The 16,233-nt window shown below is 29.8% G+C and overlaps 1 protein-coding gene across 13 annotated transcripts in view; it reads left to right on the top strand.

Annotated features, from left to right (window-relative positions):
- LOC142332044 (cleavage and polyadenylation specificity factor subunit 6-like) overlaps positions 1-16,233 on the top strand; it is a 150,892-nt gene that overhangs the window by 44,239 nt on the left and 90,420 nt on the right. For 11 of the 13 annotated variants that reach the window (XR_012758129.1, XR_012758128.1, XR_012758131.1 and 8 more), the window contains one exon: positions 8,478-8,528. The exons of the other annotated variants lie outside the window; for them this stretch is intronic. Coding sequence is in view for 7 of the 11 variants with exons in the window: in XM_075378155.1 (XP_075234270.1) it covers positions 8,478-8,528 (51 nt within the window). In the remaining 4 variants the exon portion in view is untranslated. The remainder of the gene's footprint in view (positions 1-8,477; positions 8,529-16,233) is intronic. 13 annotated transcript variants of the gene reach the window in all.

Raw genomic sequence — 16,233 nt, 5'->3', positions numbered from 1 at the left:
ATTCAAAAAGGACTTCATGATTTTAAAAGCATATAAAAATTTATTAAGATAACTTGCAAATTTGGTTGGTTTTCATTTCATAGAAAAAAAATCAAGTTTATCATCCAACAGTCACTTGGTTTGATATGGCTTCCACATGTAATGTGATATACATTCCACCTAAATTCGATTTCATGCCAGACTAGCTAGTAAGTCTGGCGTTACCTCTACAGCTGCAGCATTAATTTGAAGTCTTAGCTCCACAAGATCAGGAGGCAAAGGCCTCCTCGATAAACTCGATCTTTAATAAAACTCCACTAGAAAAAAACTAGCGTGGTCAAATCTGGGGAGTGAAGTAGTCATGCAATTGATCTTCACGACCAATCCACCAACATGGGAATCGAGCATCGAGAAAATCTCAGACTTCTAGGCGGAAGTGAGGTGATGATAATGGCATCCATCTTGGTCATTATCGTCTAACTAAGGAATAAGAAAATTTTGAAGCATGTCCTAATAAACAATACCATTTTCGGTTGCCTCTTGGAAGAACAGGCTTTACAGTCTGTTTGTTTAGGGCACAAAAACCATTGACCTTAGGGATATTATGGGGATGTGCTGCAAAATTTCATGAGGGTTTTCGGTACCCCAAATTTGTCAGTTATGGGTGTTCACCTTGCCATTGGTGTGGAACGTTGACTATCACTAAAAATTACATTGCTGAACAACTTTTTTCATCTGTAATGTGTTGAATCATGGTAATTTTATATGTCTTCAAGTGCAGTTGTTTACATAATATGCACCAAACAGTCATAGTGGATTGCCAGTCACACGTGATTCACGTTGAGTTGATTTCTTTGAACTAAATGCAAAGCTTTCTCTAAGTTTTTCTACAGCAGCTTTAGGGATGCGTGGTCTCCTGGTGATTTTGCACATTTAACAGCCTGTCTCAACAAAGGTTTGGTGGGAGAGTAAACTGTGTGTGTACTAGGAGGTTTCTTACCTTATTCTCTATGAAATTATGTTGAATTGCAGTTGCCGACTGTAAATTGTGAAACCAAAACACTGCAAGTATGTTCTGGACCAGTATATAAATCCATTTTTAACAACACTAGTGACAGCGCTGGCAGTTGAATTCAGTACTAATGAACTATGCGAGTCAAAACTTGTGTTTTGCTATGAAATGAGATCTCAACTGAATCAGTAAATTATCTAAATAAATTTTATATGCTTCTAAAGTTGTGAAGTCCTTTTTGAATCACCTGGTATTAAAAAAAAACACTGAAGCTGAAGTAGCAGTTTTTCTTTAAAATGTTCATTTCTTCAATATACTTAATAAAGTTATGGCATATTAAATTAACACATTTGGGGAAACGGGGAAAATAAAATGTGTTTTCATATTTAATTTTACATAATTTGTATAGATTTACTTAAAGTCGTAGCAGTACGTAATTATATGGAAAACAGTGCATTTTTAAAAATATGATATAAAACTTAGTTTCTTTAAATCACGTGGTTCATGAAAGGTAATTTTAAATGATGGTTTCTTTTGTTGCATTTTTGTAGAAATATAAATTTAATATTATATTTATTTTCTTTTTATTCTTTTATAATTAAATTTTACTTTCATTTTTCAAATTAAATATATATATATATAATTTATTTTATTAAAGGAGGTAAGTAAGTATTGATGATGGATATTTTTCAGGTGTTCTTCATAAACAGTGATAATGATATTTCATAAATAATGTAATGCATTTTTTTTTATAGATAATTCAGTGTTCTGAAAACTTATGATGTTTACCCTTTCTTTAAAAATAAGAAATGTAATAGTAACAATTTATTTCCTATGTGTAAATGATGTATGATGTTTGACCTATCTGCTTTGTTATACATTTTTTTTTTTTTTATGTGGGACAGTAATGTTTAGTTCAAAAACAAATAACTACATGGGAATATTTAAATAATATATTATTTGCCACTTTAAGTACGATTACAATATCAGTATTTTTTTTAAATTATAGATGAATGGTCATTAGAAATATAAATTATGAGGACATTTATTTAAAAGTGTGTGTTCTTTTGAACAATGAGAAAAGAATTTCTAAGAAACATTGAAGCTCAAATTTAAAAAAAAGTGTTAACACTTGCAGGAATTTATGTGGCAGTATCATGCTGTGAACAGCAATTACTATTTTTAACTTATTGCATTTCAGGTGGTACCTACATTGAGAACATTATATTATGCATTATTTTTAACTTTTTTCGTTTTGTAAGAGTTTATATCTATGGAAACTAGTTCATTGAACAAGGCTTTGGGTGGCATTTGCAATTATTGGGATTACTTAACATTAAATTTCCATTTTCTATGAAACCATCAGGTTGTAAATGATTCAGTTGGTATTGCATTATTTTGATTAATACATAATTAAATGTTAATAATCATGTCAAGAATATGTTGGTGTGCTATCACACTGTTGAAAAAGATTTGAACTTCCTCATTATTTATCTTGAAGAATGAAGGGAAACTAGGGTACAAGGTGTAGATTTAATAGAGAGAAATTGTTGCTAGTTCATATTAATGAATTATAATAAAAAAGAAAAAATATAAAGATTATTAATAATTCAAATTAATACAAAATTTAATTATTGATTGATTGATAATTAATTAATTTGTTTGTTTGCAAAATTAATAAATTTAAAATTTGTGAAATTAATATTTTAATTGGGTGACTTATTCTAAAAATTACCAAAAATAAAAAAGGCCCTTTCTCTTAAAGTTAGAAGTTGTGTCATGAGAATAACATCAGAATTTTAAGTGCTCAAAGAAATAATCATTTTTTTAGAAAAACAGCATAATTTTAATTAGAAAAGATGCATTAGCTGTATTATATTTCAGATACCTACTTTGAAAACATATAGTATTATCTATTTTACTAGTACTTTTTTTTTAAGAGTTAATTTTTACATTTCTATATGAACAACATGAATGTACATAATTTCTCCAGTGATAAATCTATGCAAATTAAAAAAAAAGTTGACAAAATTAAATGTACCTGATAAAAACATGAACTGTCAGTACAGCTGTATTAAATTATATGTGATATAAATACCAGATAATTCTCCCTCAAAGTGCATTATGTTATTTATGAAGTAAGTCTCATTTGAAGTTTTTTTTTTCAATTCTGTTTTTTAATGTAAGTTAGGTAATGAATGCTTAAACAGTAGGTAAGTAATAAAATCAGTTGTAGAATTATTTCCATTTATAGTTTCTGTTTAAGTAAATAGAATGTATTTTTATCACTTACCTGTTAAAAACTTAAAATTATCTAAAATTAAACGATTGACAACATATCTACCAATCAGCATTCAGTGAATTGTTATTAATTTACTGAATAATCATTTTAATGTTTATATCTGTATTGAAAAATTATTTTTTGAAGTAGTGAGGTGTGTACATGTGTTCACGCGCACGTGTGAATGTTACATTGTAATAAGTGTACTTTGTTTTATTATGTTGATGTTGGCTTGGCTATAAATTTACTTATTTCAGTTTAATAATAATTTTAGTTTTTATATAATTTTTTCAGTTTTTGTTTATGGCAAAATTATTTCTTTAACACTCTCTCTCAGCCTTAATTATTATACAAAAATACCAAATAATGCTAAAGGAATTAAAGGAATTTTGTGGATATTTACTTTAAAAAATTTATTTATGAATGAATAACTGCAATCACTACATTTGGGCGAGTTTTTGAATTTCACATTTTGTAGAGCATTAAGAAGATGCATAAATATTAACTACAAATAGGTAACCAGTAATTTTCAGTAAAAATTGTACATCATTCTATCAAAATATTAAATAAAATGGTACACTGATTTAACCATACTAACATAAAATATAGGTTATAGTTGTATTTTTACTAACTTCCAGTACTGACTAGATGCAATTTATGTAATAACACATGGTTTCACATCAGTGAGGAGCATCTGTCCCAGTCATTCTTATGGCTGCAACACATTTAAAACATTTCAGATATAAGTGACACTAGTTGGAGTTTCACTTAATTCTGATTAATTATTTTTATTGTATAGTCAGCCCTTATGATGAACAGAGTGATGGTTTTACTTATAAATCTGAATATTGTTTTCTTCTCTGCGGACTTGGCATGGTTATATGCAAGAATGTACACAGCTCAGTAAAACAAGCATTGGGAAATCACTCCAGTGTATGTCTAGTGTAAGATGCTTGTTATCTTGAAAGTAATTGTTTTATGGGGTAACTTATGTCAGGTCAATTCTACAGCTTTGCCACTACAGTTCATTTTAGTTAGGATGCTTAATATACATGCTCCGTATTGAAATTATTTTTAAAAATAGGATGTAATGAATAAGTTTTTGAAAAGTATAGGGAAAACAATAGGTAAACTAAAATTAATTTCGTTGATGAATAATAAATGTAGGCTGTACTCTACTTTAAAAAGTAAGCTAATTGTGCAAAGCATTGAAACTTACCCCTCCAATAAATTTTTATGTATTTAACATATATTCAGAGATAATGATAAACTTATTATTAATGCTCAGTTGGGTATGACGTTTAGTGAAAATTTCATTATAACCCTCTTTAATACAATACTTACTCCCATTTACAGTTAAAATATCATTAGTTACATTTATTACTAAATATCTAAAGCTCTTATTTATTGGATAAATAAATTTATCCAATATATATAGCCTGATATATATATATAAAATCAGAAATGGAAAACAATAATTTATAAAGTAATTGATTCCATTGAACAATTAAATTCTACCAGATACATATCAGGTATTGATTATTTGAAATTAAGAAAATATTAAACACATTTACAACTTGTGGTGAACACATCAGATACATTAAACAGCCATGACAGCCTTCACTACTATTATTTACCATAAACAGTAAACCTTACTGAAGGGTTAATAGAAATCTCAGTTCTATTTACTTTGTAAAATAAAATTTAAAAAAAATGGCTTAACATGAAAACAACACTGTATCACAAGTGTCACACTTGGTTTGACTGTAGATCAGTCATGGATTCTTTCAGTCACAGAAATTTATTTATTTTTTTTTGGTAAATGAAATAATTTTATTTCAAAATAGCTAATAGCTTAAAGTATTATTAATTTTTTAGGCACCACTCATATCAATTGCGGACTTTCTTTTAAGTTATAAGGATAAATAATACTATGCATAGTTAATGAACACAAAACTTGATGTGTTGATTCTTTTATTTAATTATGATTGTTTCATAAGAGTACTTTTCCATGACTGTATTTAATTATTCCTTTTAAAATAACTTAAAGCTTTGCAATGCCATTAAACTGTTATAAAGTCTTAAAACTATGACCAAGTGAAGGATTTGTGACCTATTTTTTTTGTTAAAATTGGAGTTGAAATGGTTGCTATTTTATGGGAGGTTTTGTTTTAGATTTTTTTATTTATAAATTCAGAAGTGAAGTTTTAAATTAAAACTTTATTTTAATAATTTAAAAAAATATGTTTATTATTATTTTGTAAACTTATATCGTTAGTATGGATCACTCTTTCATATGCAAATCTTGCAGACCTTAAATCTTTCCAATTCATTTATTAAGAAATTCTGTTACATGAAAAAATTGTAAGGTAGAGGTCAAGAGATCCCTCCCACAATAATAGCCTAACAATCTGAAGAGTGATTATTGGTCAAACCCTTAGCATTACTCAGCCGTACTGTTGTGGCTAGATCAATTGGTTTGTGGTTTGATTACCAGTAAGGGTCTAAGATATTTTCATTTATTTAATTTACTCATTTCCTTGTTGAAGTATATGTAAGTAAATATAATAAAAGAGACAATAATTACAGGAAGACTTTTGTTAGTGAATTTTTTATTGCAAACCAAATAACATTGCAAAAGTACAATAACAAAAATCTTTGAACCAGAGTGTTTGGTAAAAGTAAACTTGGAAATCAGTAAGGCAACGTAAGAAAATAGATTGTTTCATAATCTTCTTTCAAAGAGCTAAAAGTCTATACTGTTTAAATACATTCACATTAAAAAGAAAAAATGAATTCAGATATAAACTATAGAGAAAGTGAATTTATTAAAGCAGTGTGAAAGGAGGGGAAAAGTTTTTATCAGGGTAATGATAATATATAATTTATATATCAGCAATAGAACAATTTTCCTTTTTTATATCATTCACCAGTTACTTATTTTTAGGACATTAAGGAACTTCATTAATTCTCCTCTTGTAACTAGCAAAAAGTAGCATTAACCGCTAGTGTAGAAGATCATGCAGTTCAAAAATGGGTGGGGGGTAATTTACTAGAAATAAGTAACAAAGTTATATGGTTATTTAAAACCATTTGTCAGCTAATAGAAAAACAGGTAATGTTATAAGGTTCAACTGTTTCATTTCCTACCAAAACTTTACATCTCTAAACAAATATTTTTCCTTTTCTCTTCCAAAAAATTCCATTCTAGGGTTTTCTTTTTTTTATACCCCTAGTTTATCCTTTCCTTATTACTTCATTGTACTTTTCATCTGTTCATTTGTTGAACGACCTGTGGTAACATTCTTCGGATATTATTACTACTTCACATGAAGTTGTTTCAACACAACTTTGACTTGTAAATGTCAAGAAACAGTAAATGATTAAAAATTTAGCTTAATAGTTAATCAACTTTTGTTTTGTTAATGCATTTAGGTTTTCTATTAGGCGACAGTAGGAAGCAGTAAAATAAAACGTTTCATTTAAAAATAAAACACCATATGACAATTAAATAAATGTGATAGATTTGATGGAATTAAATTTAAACAAAACTAATCTACATTTTATTTCAAATACACGCCTTCTGTTTTGATACAATAAGTGGGGAAGGATCTAACTATGACTAAACAACAATTTCAAATTGTTTTTATGGTGAATAGGGGAGTGTATTGAACAAATTATTTTTGATCATAAATTCTTAATCTATGTGGATTATGAAGAAGGAACCATCCACCTAGTGCCAAGTACTCAGCAGAGCGCATTAAATTTTCTTCCATAAGCTTTCCAGAGCATTTAAGTAAAAATTTCTAGTAACAGTTTGTTCTCGGAGTTAAACTCATTCTGATTAATTCCTTTGTTGATACAGAAACAATCATTCTAGCTTTGTCTTTTGTAGATGAGTTTTTTGTTTGCCTCTGGTGACTTTCATATATTAGACTTGTGGAATGAACACAAAGTTTATTTTATCCACAGTTTATTAATTCATGATTTTTTTTCTATTTGAGTAGTTTTCACATGTTCTACCTTGCTGTTTATACATCATTTCTTAACAGCATGTGACAAAAAGTGTACTGAAATACTGTCCACTTATGTGAAAGTCTCACTTGCTATAATTTGTTTTTATTGACTAAAAAAAATCACCAGTAGGTGACTCACCACTATGGTCACCAGTTATGATCACTATTCCAGTCACCACTGTACCTACTAAAGTCATCAGTAGGTGACTTATTCAGTCAGAAAATTTTTCTACAATAACAAAATTATGTGCACTCATTCAATTAAGTTACACTACAATCTTCTTGAATTTGTTCTTTTATTTTGGTGATGTGTAAATAATTGTTTACAGAAGTCAGATATCCAGGCGTTCTTGTTTTCAAGGATTTTCTTCCTATTACATTAAAACTGTTTGATCACTTAATATCTTTCCACGAGAAACATCTACCCCTACATACTTGGCTTTTTAACTGCACTGTTTTGGATGAATTTTTGTGTGCTTAAATTAGCAAACTTTATGTTTATTCCAAAAACAATGGTTTTTTCACTAATTACATAATATGGCAATGTATTTCTAGACATGCTTAGAATGGGAACCAAGCAATGTTGCCAGATTCTAGATGTTTGTTACTTGTAAAGCGAAATTTATATCTTGCCCAATATGAAAACAGTCTATCTATTGGATTGTTATATTTAATATTAGAAAATTAAAAAATCATATATTTTGTTAGTAGGTCATTTTTTTTTGGTGTAAAATAACCATTTACAGTTATACTTTCAGAAGTCTATTGGGTTAATGGATAAATAAATAGCGAGGAATTTAATTTTTTAATTTATTTTTTAAATAACTCTTAAATTTTAGGAAAAATAAGAGCTAAATATCCTTGGCACCTATTTCAAATTCAGGAGTTTTGTTTTATTGTGTTCCAACTACTTTTTTTATAATAAAATTTTAATTTTTAAAAATTACTAAAATGATTGTTAATTATTTTTTATTGGTTTAAATGTGCATCATGAATGTAATGTTTTCATTTTTTTAAGATTGCAGTTACTTAAATGAAAAATAATCGGTATTTATTCACTAAAGAATGAACAGGAAGTTAAAATCAGTTATTTATATAAATATTTAATGTGAATTTAAAAAAAGAAAAGAATTTGAAAATGTAAAGATAAAAATAAAAGTTTTGGCAAAAAATAATTCCACTGTTACAGGTTATGGACCGCAGACAATGGAATTGTAAGCCGAACTGAATACACAGAGAGGTATGTTATGTTGTCAATGGTTTGTATTTTGTATATTTTATGTGGCATTATTTTGTGTTTGCCAGTATGAATTGTTATGGGAATTGTTAAAAAATTATGGGAGTTAATTAATTTTTTTTTCTTATAAAAATCACGTTTTGTTGTCTTAGTTTATAATTTTATATAGATAGATACATCTGTTCTATTAATTTGCAAATTAACTTTGCTTGTTAAAACATGAATTTAACGCTTTTCCTAATAGTGTACTGTTGCATGTTCTTCATATTATGGTTCAATTGAAACGTTCCCCTTTTTTTTATATTTTTGACAGTTTGTGTTGTGTATGGTTTGTTTATTTCTGAATTAGTTATTTCTATAAATTCCTTCTTGATCTGTTCTTCATGAACGTTCCTGTAATGAAAAACCTTTTTATTTACTTACTTTTTATTCATGACTAGACTCAATTTAAGGGGCGTCTTGGGTAGCTTGTATTAATTTAGGCACAATTATTCTTTTTCTTACGTTCATTATACATAATTATAAGGGTCACCCAGAAAGTAAGGATTTTCTTATTGTAATAAATTATGAATATTACTTAAAAAATTACTTTTTTTGGTATTTTTAACAAAACTTTGTCTTCCCATTATTAGTATAGTTTTTTTGGTTAATTAAATTTGACCTCTAGTTTGTAAAAATTTATGAACTAGTAAAATTTTACTACAGTAAAATGTTTATTAGTCTTTTACTACTCTTATTGGTCAGACTAGTAAACTAACAAAAATTGCTAGTGATTAAAAAAAGTAGTTTTACTAATCTGTAAAACTATTTTGTAAAAGTTCTACTCTTAGGAAAACTTTTTTTCTTTTATCATATTGAACAAAAATGGCTAATACCTAAAATTTTTGGGCTAGAAAGCAATTGAAGATAAATGAAAACCAGATCCAGGCTGTCTGATTGGTGCTTGAATACACTGCCAAATTTTTTATAAAGCGTTGAATTGTTGAAGCTATGGGTAAGTGTTATTGTATAACAAAATGTCTTTTGTTAATTATCTTTTGATAATAGGCTGTGACTTGGTTTTGTATTGCTTGATTTGATTGATGGATTCAATTAAGCGTTTCAGTGCTATCCTTATTTTTGTTGTTCTACTTTGTATGCTTTCTTGGCAAATGTGAAGCCTTCTTATTCTCCCTTCCAAAAAAAATTCCTTTTTATATTTAGTTGGCTGGCTGGCTTGATTTTCTTCAGTTTTCAGGGAGTTACTGATGACAATTACTTTTTATTTTTTTGTGAAAAGTTACCGTTCATCACCAGTAACAAAGTTATTAAGAAATTTGTTGCTCTTGCACTTCAGAGAAATTGAAAAAGCTCTTCCATTTGCTTCTTCAGACTGTAATCTAGGAACAGTTTCCCTTCAAAAAATGTATTCTTTGTTATTTATATCTAGTATAGAGTTGTTGAATTGCTTTAATCCTTATTAATTAAAATAGATCTTTGCTTTCTAGAAATGACAGAAAATGTTTGCTAAGGGATATTGAAAGATAAATTTTCACTAAAATTGGAAATTCTGTCTTATGCCTTCAGTCATAATACCAGTGTCTTATACCAGTCTTAATACAAAGACTGGTATTATTTTCATACATGGAATGCTAAATAATTTGTTCAATAATATTTAAATGAAATAAATATATCAAAATGGCTGGCCCTAATAAATAAATGTAAACCGATAGCCCTAATAAATGAATTCATAAATTATAGTGTAAATGATACTGTATTGCATTAAACAAAAACACACACACACACACACACACACACTCATGTGTGCGTGCATACACATACACACACAGAGAGAGAGAGACATATGCACATGCGCACACACACACTCTACATGTTCTGTCACAAGTTCTGTGATATACACACGAGGTACGGTATATTGCAGTCGCAAAAATTTAATTGAAAACCAAATTCTAAGTCAGTATATGTAGTTCAAAATACCTGTACATGTAGCCTACTGTTAAAAATACATACTGTATTATCAAGTAGACTTTATGTAGTAATGAAACTAACTGAAAGGAAATAACCAATCCTTATTTTATAGTTAGATCTCAAAATAAAATTAAGTATTTTTTGTGTTAAACATTTAAATAGAATAGACAGCCATGCATACACAACATAAAAGTCTCACCTGATTATTTTGTTTGAAAAAAATCATCCAACCTGCATAGACTGCATGTAGTAATGAAACTAACTGAAAGGAAATAACCAATCCTTATTTTATAGTTCCTTTAGATCTCAAAATAAAATTAAATATTTTTTGTGTTGAACATTTAAATAGAATAGACAGCCATGCATACACAACATAAAAGTCTCACCGGATAATTTTGTTTGAAAAAATTCATCCAACCTGCACTGCCGTTTTCGTTTTAATAACTTATGATCAATGAAATTTGCACAAATTTTCAAATCCAATTTAGGACTGCCTTCACTTCCTTCCTGCATAAAAACCAAGAAGTCCAGCAATAAATTTTTTTGCATCTTGAATCGTAATTTGTTGTATTCCTGGTTCATCTTCATCGTCACTGGCTTCATCCATTGTGCTGCATGTGGGCTGTAGTTTTTCTACTATAGCAACATCACGTTCTTAATTTTGTACCTATTCAGTATGATCAATCTGCACAAATTCTTGATTATTTTCAACTTGCTGCAGTGACGTGCTACTATCATGTTCCTGCATATTTTCTGGCTCTTCTTCTGTGTTAGAAAAATCACAATGAGCAAAACAATTTTTTATCATTGTTTTACTTGCTTCTCCCCAGCTGTCGGCTATGAATTGAATTGAATTGCTTGCAACAAGTCGACTCTTGCACTATCTTCTCTAGCTGTAGAGTGTAAATTCAGTAAACTTTATTCTGTTTCTAGAGGAATGTGGTTCACCAACTTAGATTGGTAAAGACTTAATATTTTTTTGTAATTCCCATGTATAATGGTTGTATGAGGCTCGAATTGGGCAGTAAAAATTCAATAGTAATGTTTTTTAAACACTTTGCTTGCCTCAATCGGTAGTATGATTTTTCTTAATTTTTTCTGCAACTCGACTAGTCAATTGTTAAGCCATTCTGAAAAGATTGCACTCGTCAGCCAAGCAATTTTATTAGAAATGTAATGAACTGGTGGCAAACTGTTTATTCTAAGCCACTGAAAAAACAAGGCTTGGCAGTTTTCAATTGTCACTTTCCATCATATTAGCACAGCAAAGCACAGTAACATGCTCCATAGGTTTTTTGGATCCAGACAACACTTCATCTTTGTAGCACAAGGACTCATCTGGTGTAGCACGATAATACAGTCCTGTTTTATCGGTATTGTAAATGTTTGTAGAAAATTCGGGAGAATTTCAGGGAGTTTGATAGATTTCCACGAAGCAGTATTCGTGAACCTTGTATTTTTTCTGATTTCTCATTTTCTGAGATAACCAGCCATTCATTGCTTTAAATTCGTTACGAATAAATATTTTAGCAAAATCTTCTGCCTTGTCTTTAAATATTGGACCACTGACACTAACACCTTGTGAAGTTTAAGTTACGGTGGCAAACCATTCATTCAGAGCTTCCTTAACAAGTGGGTCCTTTCCATAACGTCTTCTTTTCTGAGATGTTCGATGATGTTTTAGAGCCCATCCTTGATGTATTTTATCTTCTTGGAGCATTATATGAGCTATTGTACTTTAAGGTTCACTGATTATTCTTTATAGTTTATGCTTAAGTTAGGTGGATACATTTTTATTTTGTCAAGAAGCTTTATAAGTTCACCCAGTGTCATTTTTTACACACTTTAACTCACAATTTTAATGAACTGTTAACAAGTAGATTAACAGAAAAAATTGACACAGTTTAAAGATGTTGATACAGGTCTACACATAAAAGTTAACAAAATGTGTGAAACAACTGGAAATAAAAAACTATGACTGCAGATAACAAAACAATTGGACAGTAACAAAAAAGTGTGTTACAGTACACCTTTATTGGTGAAATTACATTACTCACTCTCGTGAAATAAAAAAACTGAAGAGGAGCATGGATACGAACGTTCAGTGTACATGTTACAAAAGACAAGCGACAACTAACAATTACAAAGGTGCTAGTGCTTTCAGCAGGTATGATTCGCTGAAATTCGTAGAAATCATAAGTTAGAATGTATTTGTTAAACATCGATCACATCATAGATGATATGTGCAACAACAAACTCCTGCTTTGTTATGATAATTATGTTTGTTATTATGATTAACGTTTGATTGGTTATGTTTGTTACTTGTTATGATTAATGGACTGAAGCATCATTACTGCAGTTCATCTGTCAAAATGTTTACCGTCTCTATCCCGCACCTTTGGCTAGCCACATAATTTTCAGAACCACAAAGTTTGTTGTTCACTGCTTGCCTGTATTCATTTTTAATAAGAAATATACATCGGATATTGGCCCGAATAAGGCAACATTATGGGCCGAATAAATGAAGTACTTATCAGTGTAAAATCTAATTTTGTTTTTGTTGTTTAAAGAAGTGTCCCAAAAAACTGGCTGCCCCAATTAAGGAGGCCAATTATCCGGAATGGATTCTATTTCTTTTAAAATTAAAAAGAAATAAAAAATTATTAATGTAAGTTGTAAAGAATACAAATAGCTGCCAATGGAGATAAAAAAATGAGTGTATTAGTAAGAATGAAAATAATAAAATAAAAATAAATAGACTAATAGCTAATAAAAGATTGAGAAATACTTTTAATTTAAAAAAAAAAGTAAGAATATTATTAAGGGATATCTGGAAAATAATGCCTGATTGAATACCATATATGGCAGTCATATTCTGTTAAATACCGCATACAGTACTCACTAAATTCCTCCAGCAGGCCACGAGCACCAAATTTGGTACTCATTTTTCTTTTACATGTCTATAAATAATATTACTAATGTGGATAAATTGTTTAACACATAGCAATGTGTTTTATTTGCAAAATATTCTGTGGCCCTAGAGAATGGTAACAAAAAGATGATGCAGTAGTTAATCTGTTAATGTTTGGGTGGCCCTTAGAATTAATTACATGATTTTTTTGAGCATGTTTAGTTTCAATTTTGTTTGGTTTTTGTAGTGTGAATTTTGATAAAAAATTATAAAATAATATCATGCTAATAATAATAATAATAATAATAATAACACAATATTATAAAAATAATGAGAAAATATAAATCTCATAAAAATATACATTAGGTGTTTTGACTACTTGTTTTTTTTGTGATATGTGTTCCGCAAAGTTAAATTTAAATGTAAAATGAGTGAATATATTTTATGAGTAACTAACTATAAAGTAACAGCTAAAATGAAGTTCTGAGACCTCAAGTTAACTCTTTTGCACTATTTTTGGGCACATTGTGGCACATACAAATAATTTTTTTTCATTAAAAATAAGTAATACTTTTTTCTTGTGCGTAATTTAAAAATTGTATTTCACAGCTTTGTTCAGTGTGGCCATTTATTTATTTCCTCTTTATCTTTTTAAACATTGTTGGTTTTGAAGGAGGTAATTATCTGTTTAAACACTGTTACTTTTGAAGATGATGTAGTGAAGCAAATTGTGATACAACAACCAATTTTTAGGTTTTCTATAATTCTGGCCTCTTTTTCATGCATTTCAAGCTCCTAAAATATTTCAATGTACGTTAGAAATTCATTGCAATTGGTCGAATAAATTTTCTTGTGAGTGATGTATTTTCAAAAAAACCAAAAAAATTATGCACTTTGTTGTGCTATTGACCTGGTAAGTTTACTTTATTAGACTTTATAACTTAGGCTCTTCCACTGCAATGGCGATTTTGTTTGTATTCATTCTACTTTCTGATCATTTTTTAAGAGCTAGAAGTTTGGATCATATTAAGCCATCTACTTAAGTTCAAAAAGATGGACAAACTTTGCAGTTAGCAATGAAATTTTCAGTTATAAAATTGGTTAAACATCAGTTCTTCTTGTTCAGTTCATGGATTGTTTGTGATGGTCATCATAGATGAGTTCCCAGACTTTTTTCCAAATTGTTTCGGTGGTTTTGCTGATTGTTGGGCTGAATAATTTTCATCTTTAAACTGATGTTCTATTGGAATTGAAATCTGCAGCCACTCTAAATTCCTCTTTTTTTACTTGGAACTATGTTAATCAAAAGCATTTCGGCTGGGTTATATGAATTTATTGGCGATCTCAGACTGGTTTTTAATGAGATTCTCTTAAGTTTTATGTAATGACTGAAACATATGGTCAATTTGATTACCACTGGCAGGCCTAGGAGTGACCCTCTGCATAATTTCATCACTAAGTTTAGGTGCTGCAAATAGAATGTGGGAACTTCATGGTACTAGGTCATATTTGTTACTATTCCATCACTATGAATAATGCAGATTTTTAGGAAAAGTTTCACCTGCTTTACAACTCTCCTTCACCCTCCCACTATCCTCCCACTCTGTGTGTGTGTGTGCGCGCGCAGCGCACATACACGCACACATACATACATACAAGGTTTGATAACAAGCAGTTTTAATTTTTTGTGGAAGTATTTATTTTGTCTTCATTCTTTAATCCTGTGTATTCCCACTGTGATATATCCTTGTGCCGACACAGCTTTCAGTTAGAGAAACACTATCAAAATGCCTCTTAGGGTATCTCCTTGAACTCAGCTTGTGATTTCGCCTTTATTTCATCTATTCTTGAATACATTGTCCCTTGAGTATTCTTTTCAGTTTGGTAAATAAAAAATAAGATACAGATGCCACGTCTGGAAAATAGAATGGTTATGGCATCACAACAGTGTTGTTGTTTCAGCAAGTCGGATAAGTGAAGCATGCACACCATTCGTAGATTTTGTACAAAATCCACAAGTTGCTTTTTTATAAAGTTCTTTTTTCCAGATTGCCTCATACAAATTGTGTAAAACTTCTAGGTGAGGTACAACCTTGAAGTAGGTATTTGTGATGTACAATTCCATTGTAGTAAAAGAAAACAATTAGAAGGACTTTCACATTTGACTAGACTTGACATGCCTTTTTTGGTCTTGGCTCTGAAAACTTCCATCGGCCATTGGAACGATTGAGCTGTCATCTATGTCACAGATCTGTATTTCATCACCAGCTATGATGTGGACAAGTTTGAGTCGACTGACATCAGTAAGCATTTGTTCAGTAATGGTTACACAATGCTGTTTTTGTTGAAAATTTAACAGTTAAGAAACAAATTTGGCTGCCACCCATTTTATGTTCAAAACATTTGCAAAAATTATTTCACATGTGCCATATGAAATGTCTTTTTCTTCGGCAACTTTTCTAACGGTGATTCTGTGATAAGCAAGCCCAATCTCTTCAACATTTTTGTCAAATATGTACGTGCTAGAACACCCAAACCCTTGCATCATGTTTGATGGCTTCTCAGCCTCAGCCTTCCTGAAAGCACTTTTATGTACTACTTACTAGTAGTTGTGACAGCATCATTGCCAAAGGCCTTCTTTAACATTTTAAATGCTTCGCTGCACGTAACCCCCACTGGGTTAGTCTAGTAGTTAAACTCATCATTGCAAAATCAGCTGATTTTCAAAGTCGAGAGTTCTAGGTTTGAGTCCTTGTAAAAGCAGTTGCTTTTATATGGATTTAAGTGCTAGACTGAGGATACCGGTATTCTTTGTTGGTTGGGTTTTAG

Source organism: Lycorma delicatula, chromosome 11 (genome assembly GCF_047948215.1).
Source record: "Lycorma delicatula isolate Av1 chromosome 11, ASM4794821v1, whole genome shotgun sequence".
Classification (NCBI taxonomy): Eukaryota; Metazoa; Arthropoda; class Insecta; order Hemiptera; family Fulgoridae; genus Lycorma; species Lycorma delicatula.
This window is presented reverse-complemented; position numbering and strand designations above follow the sequence as displayed.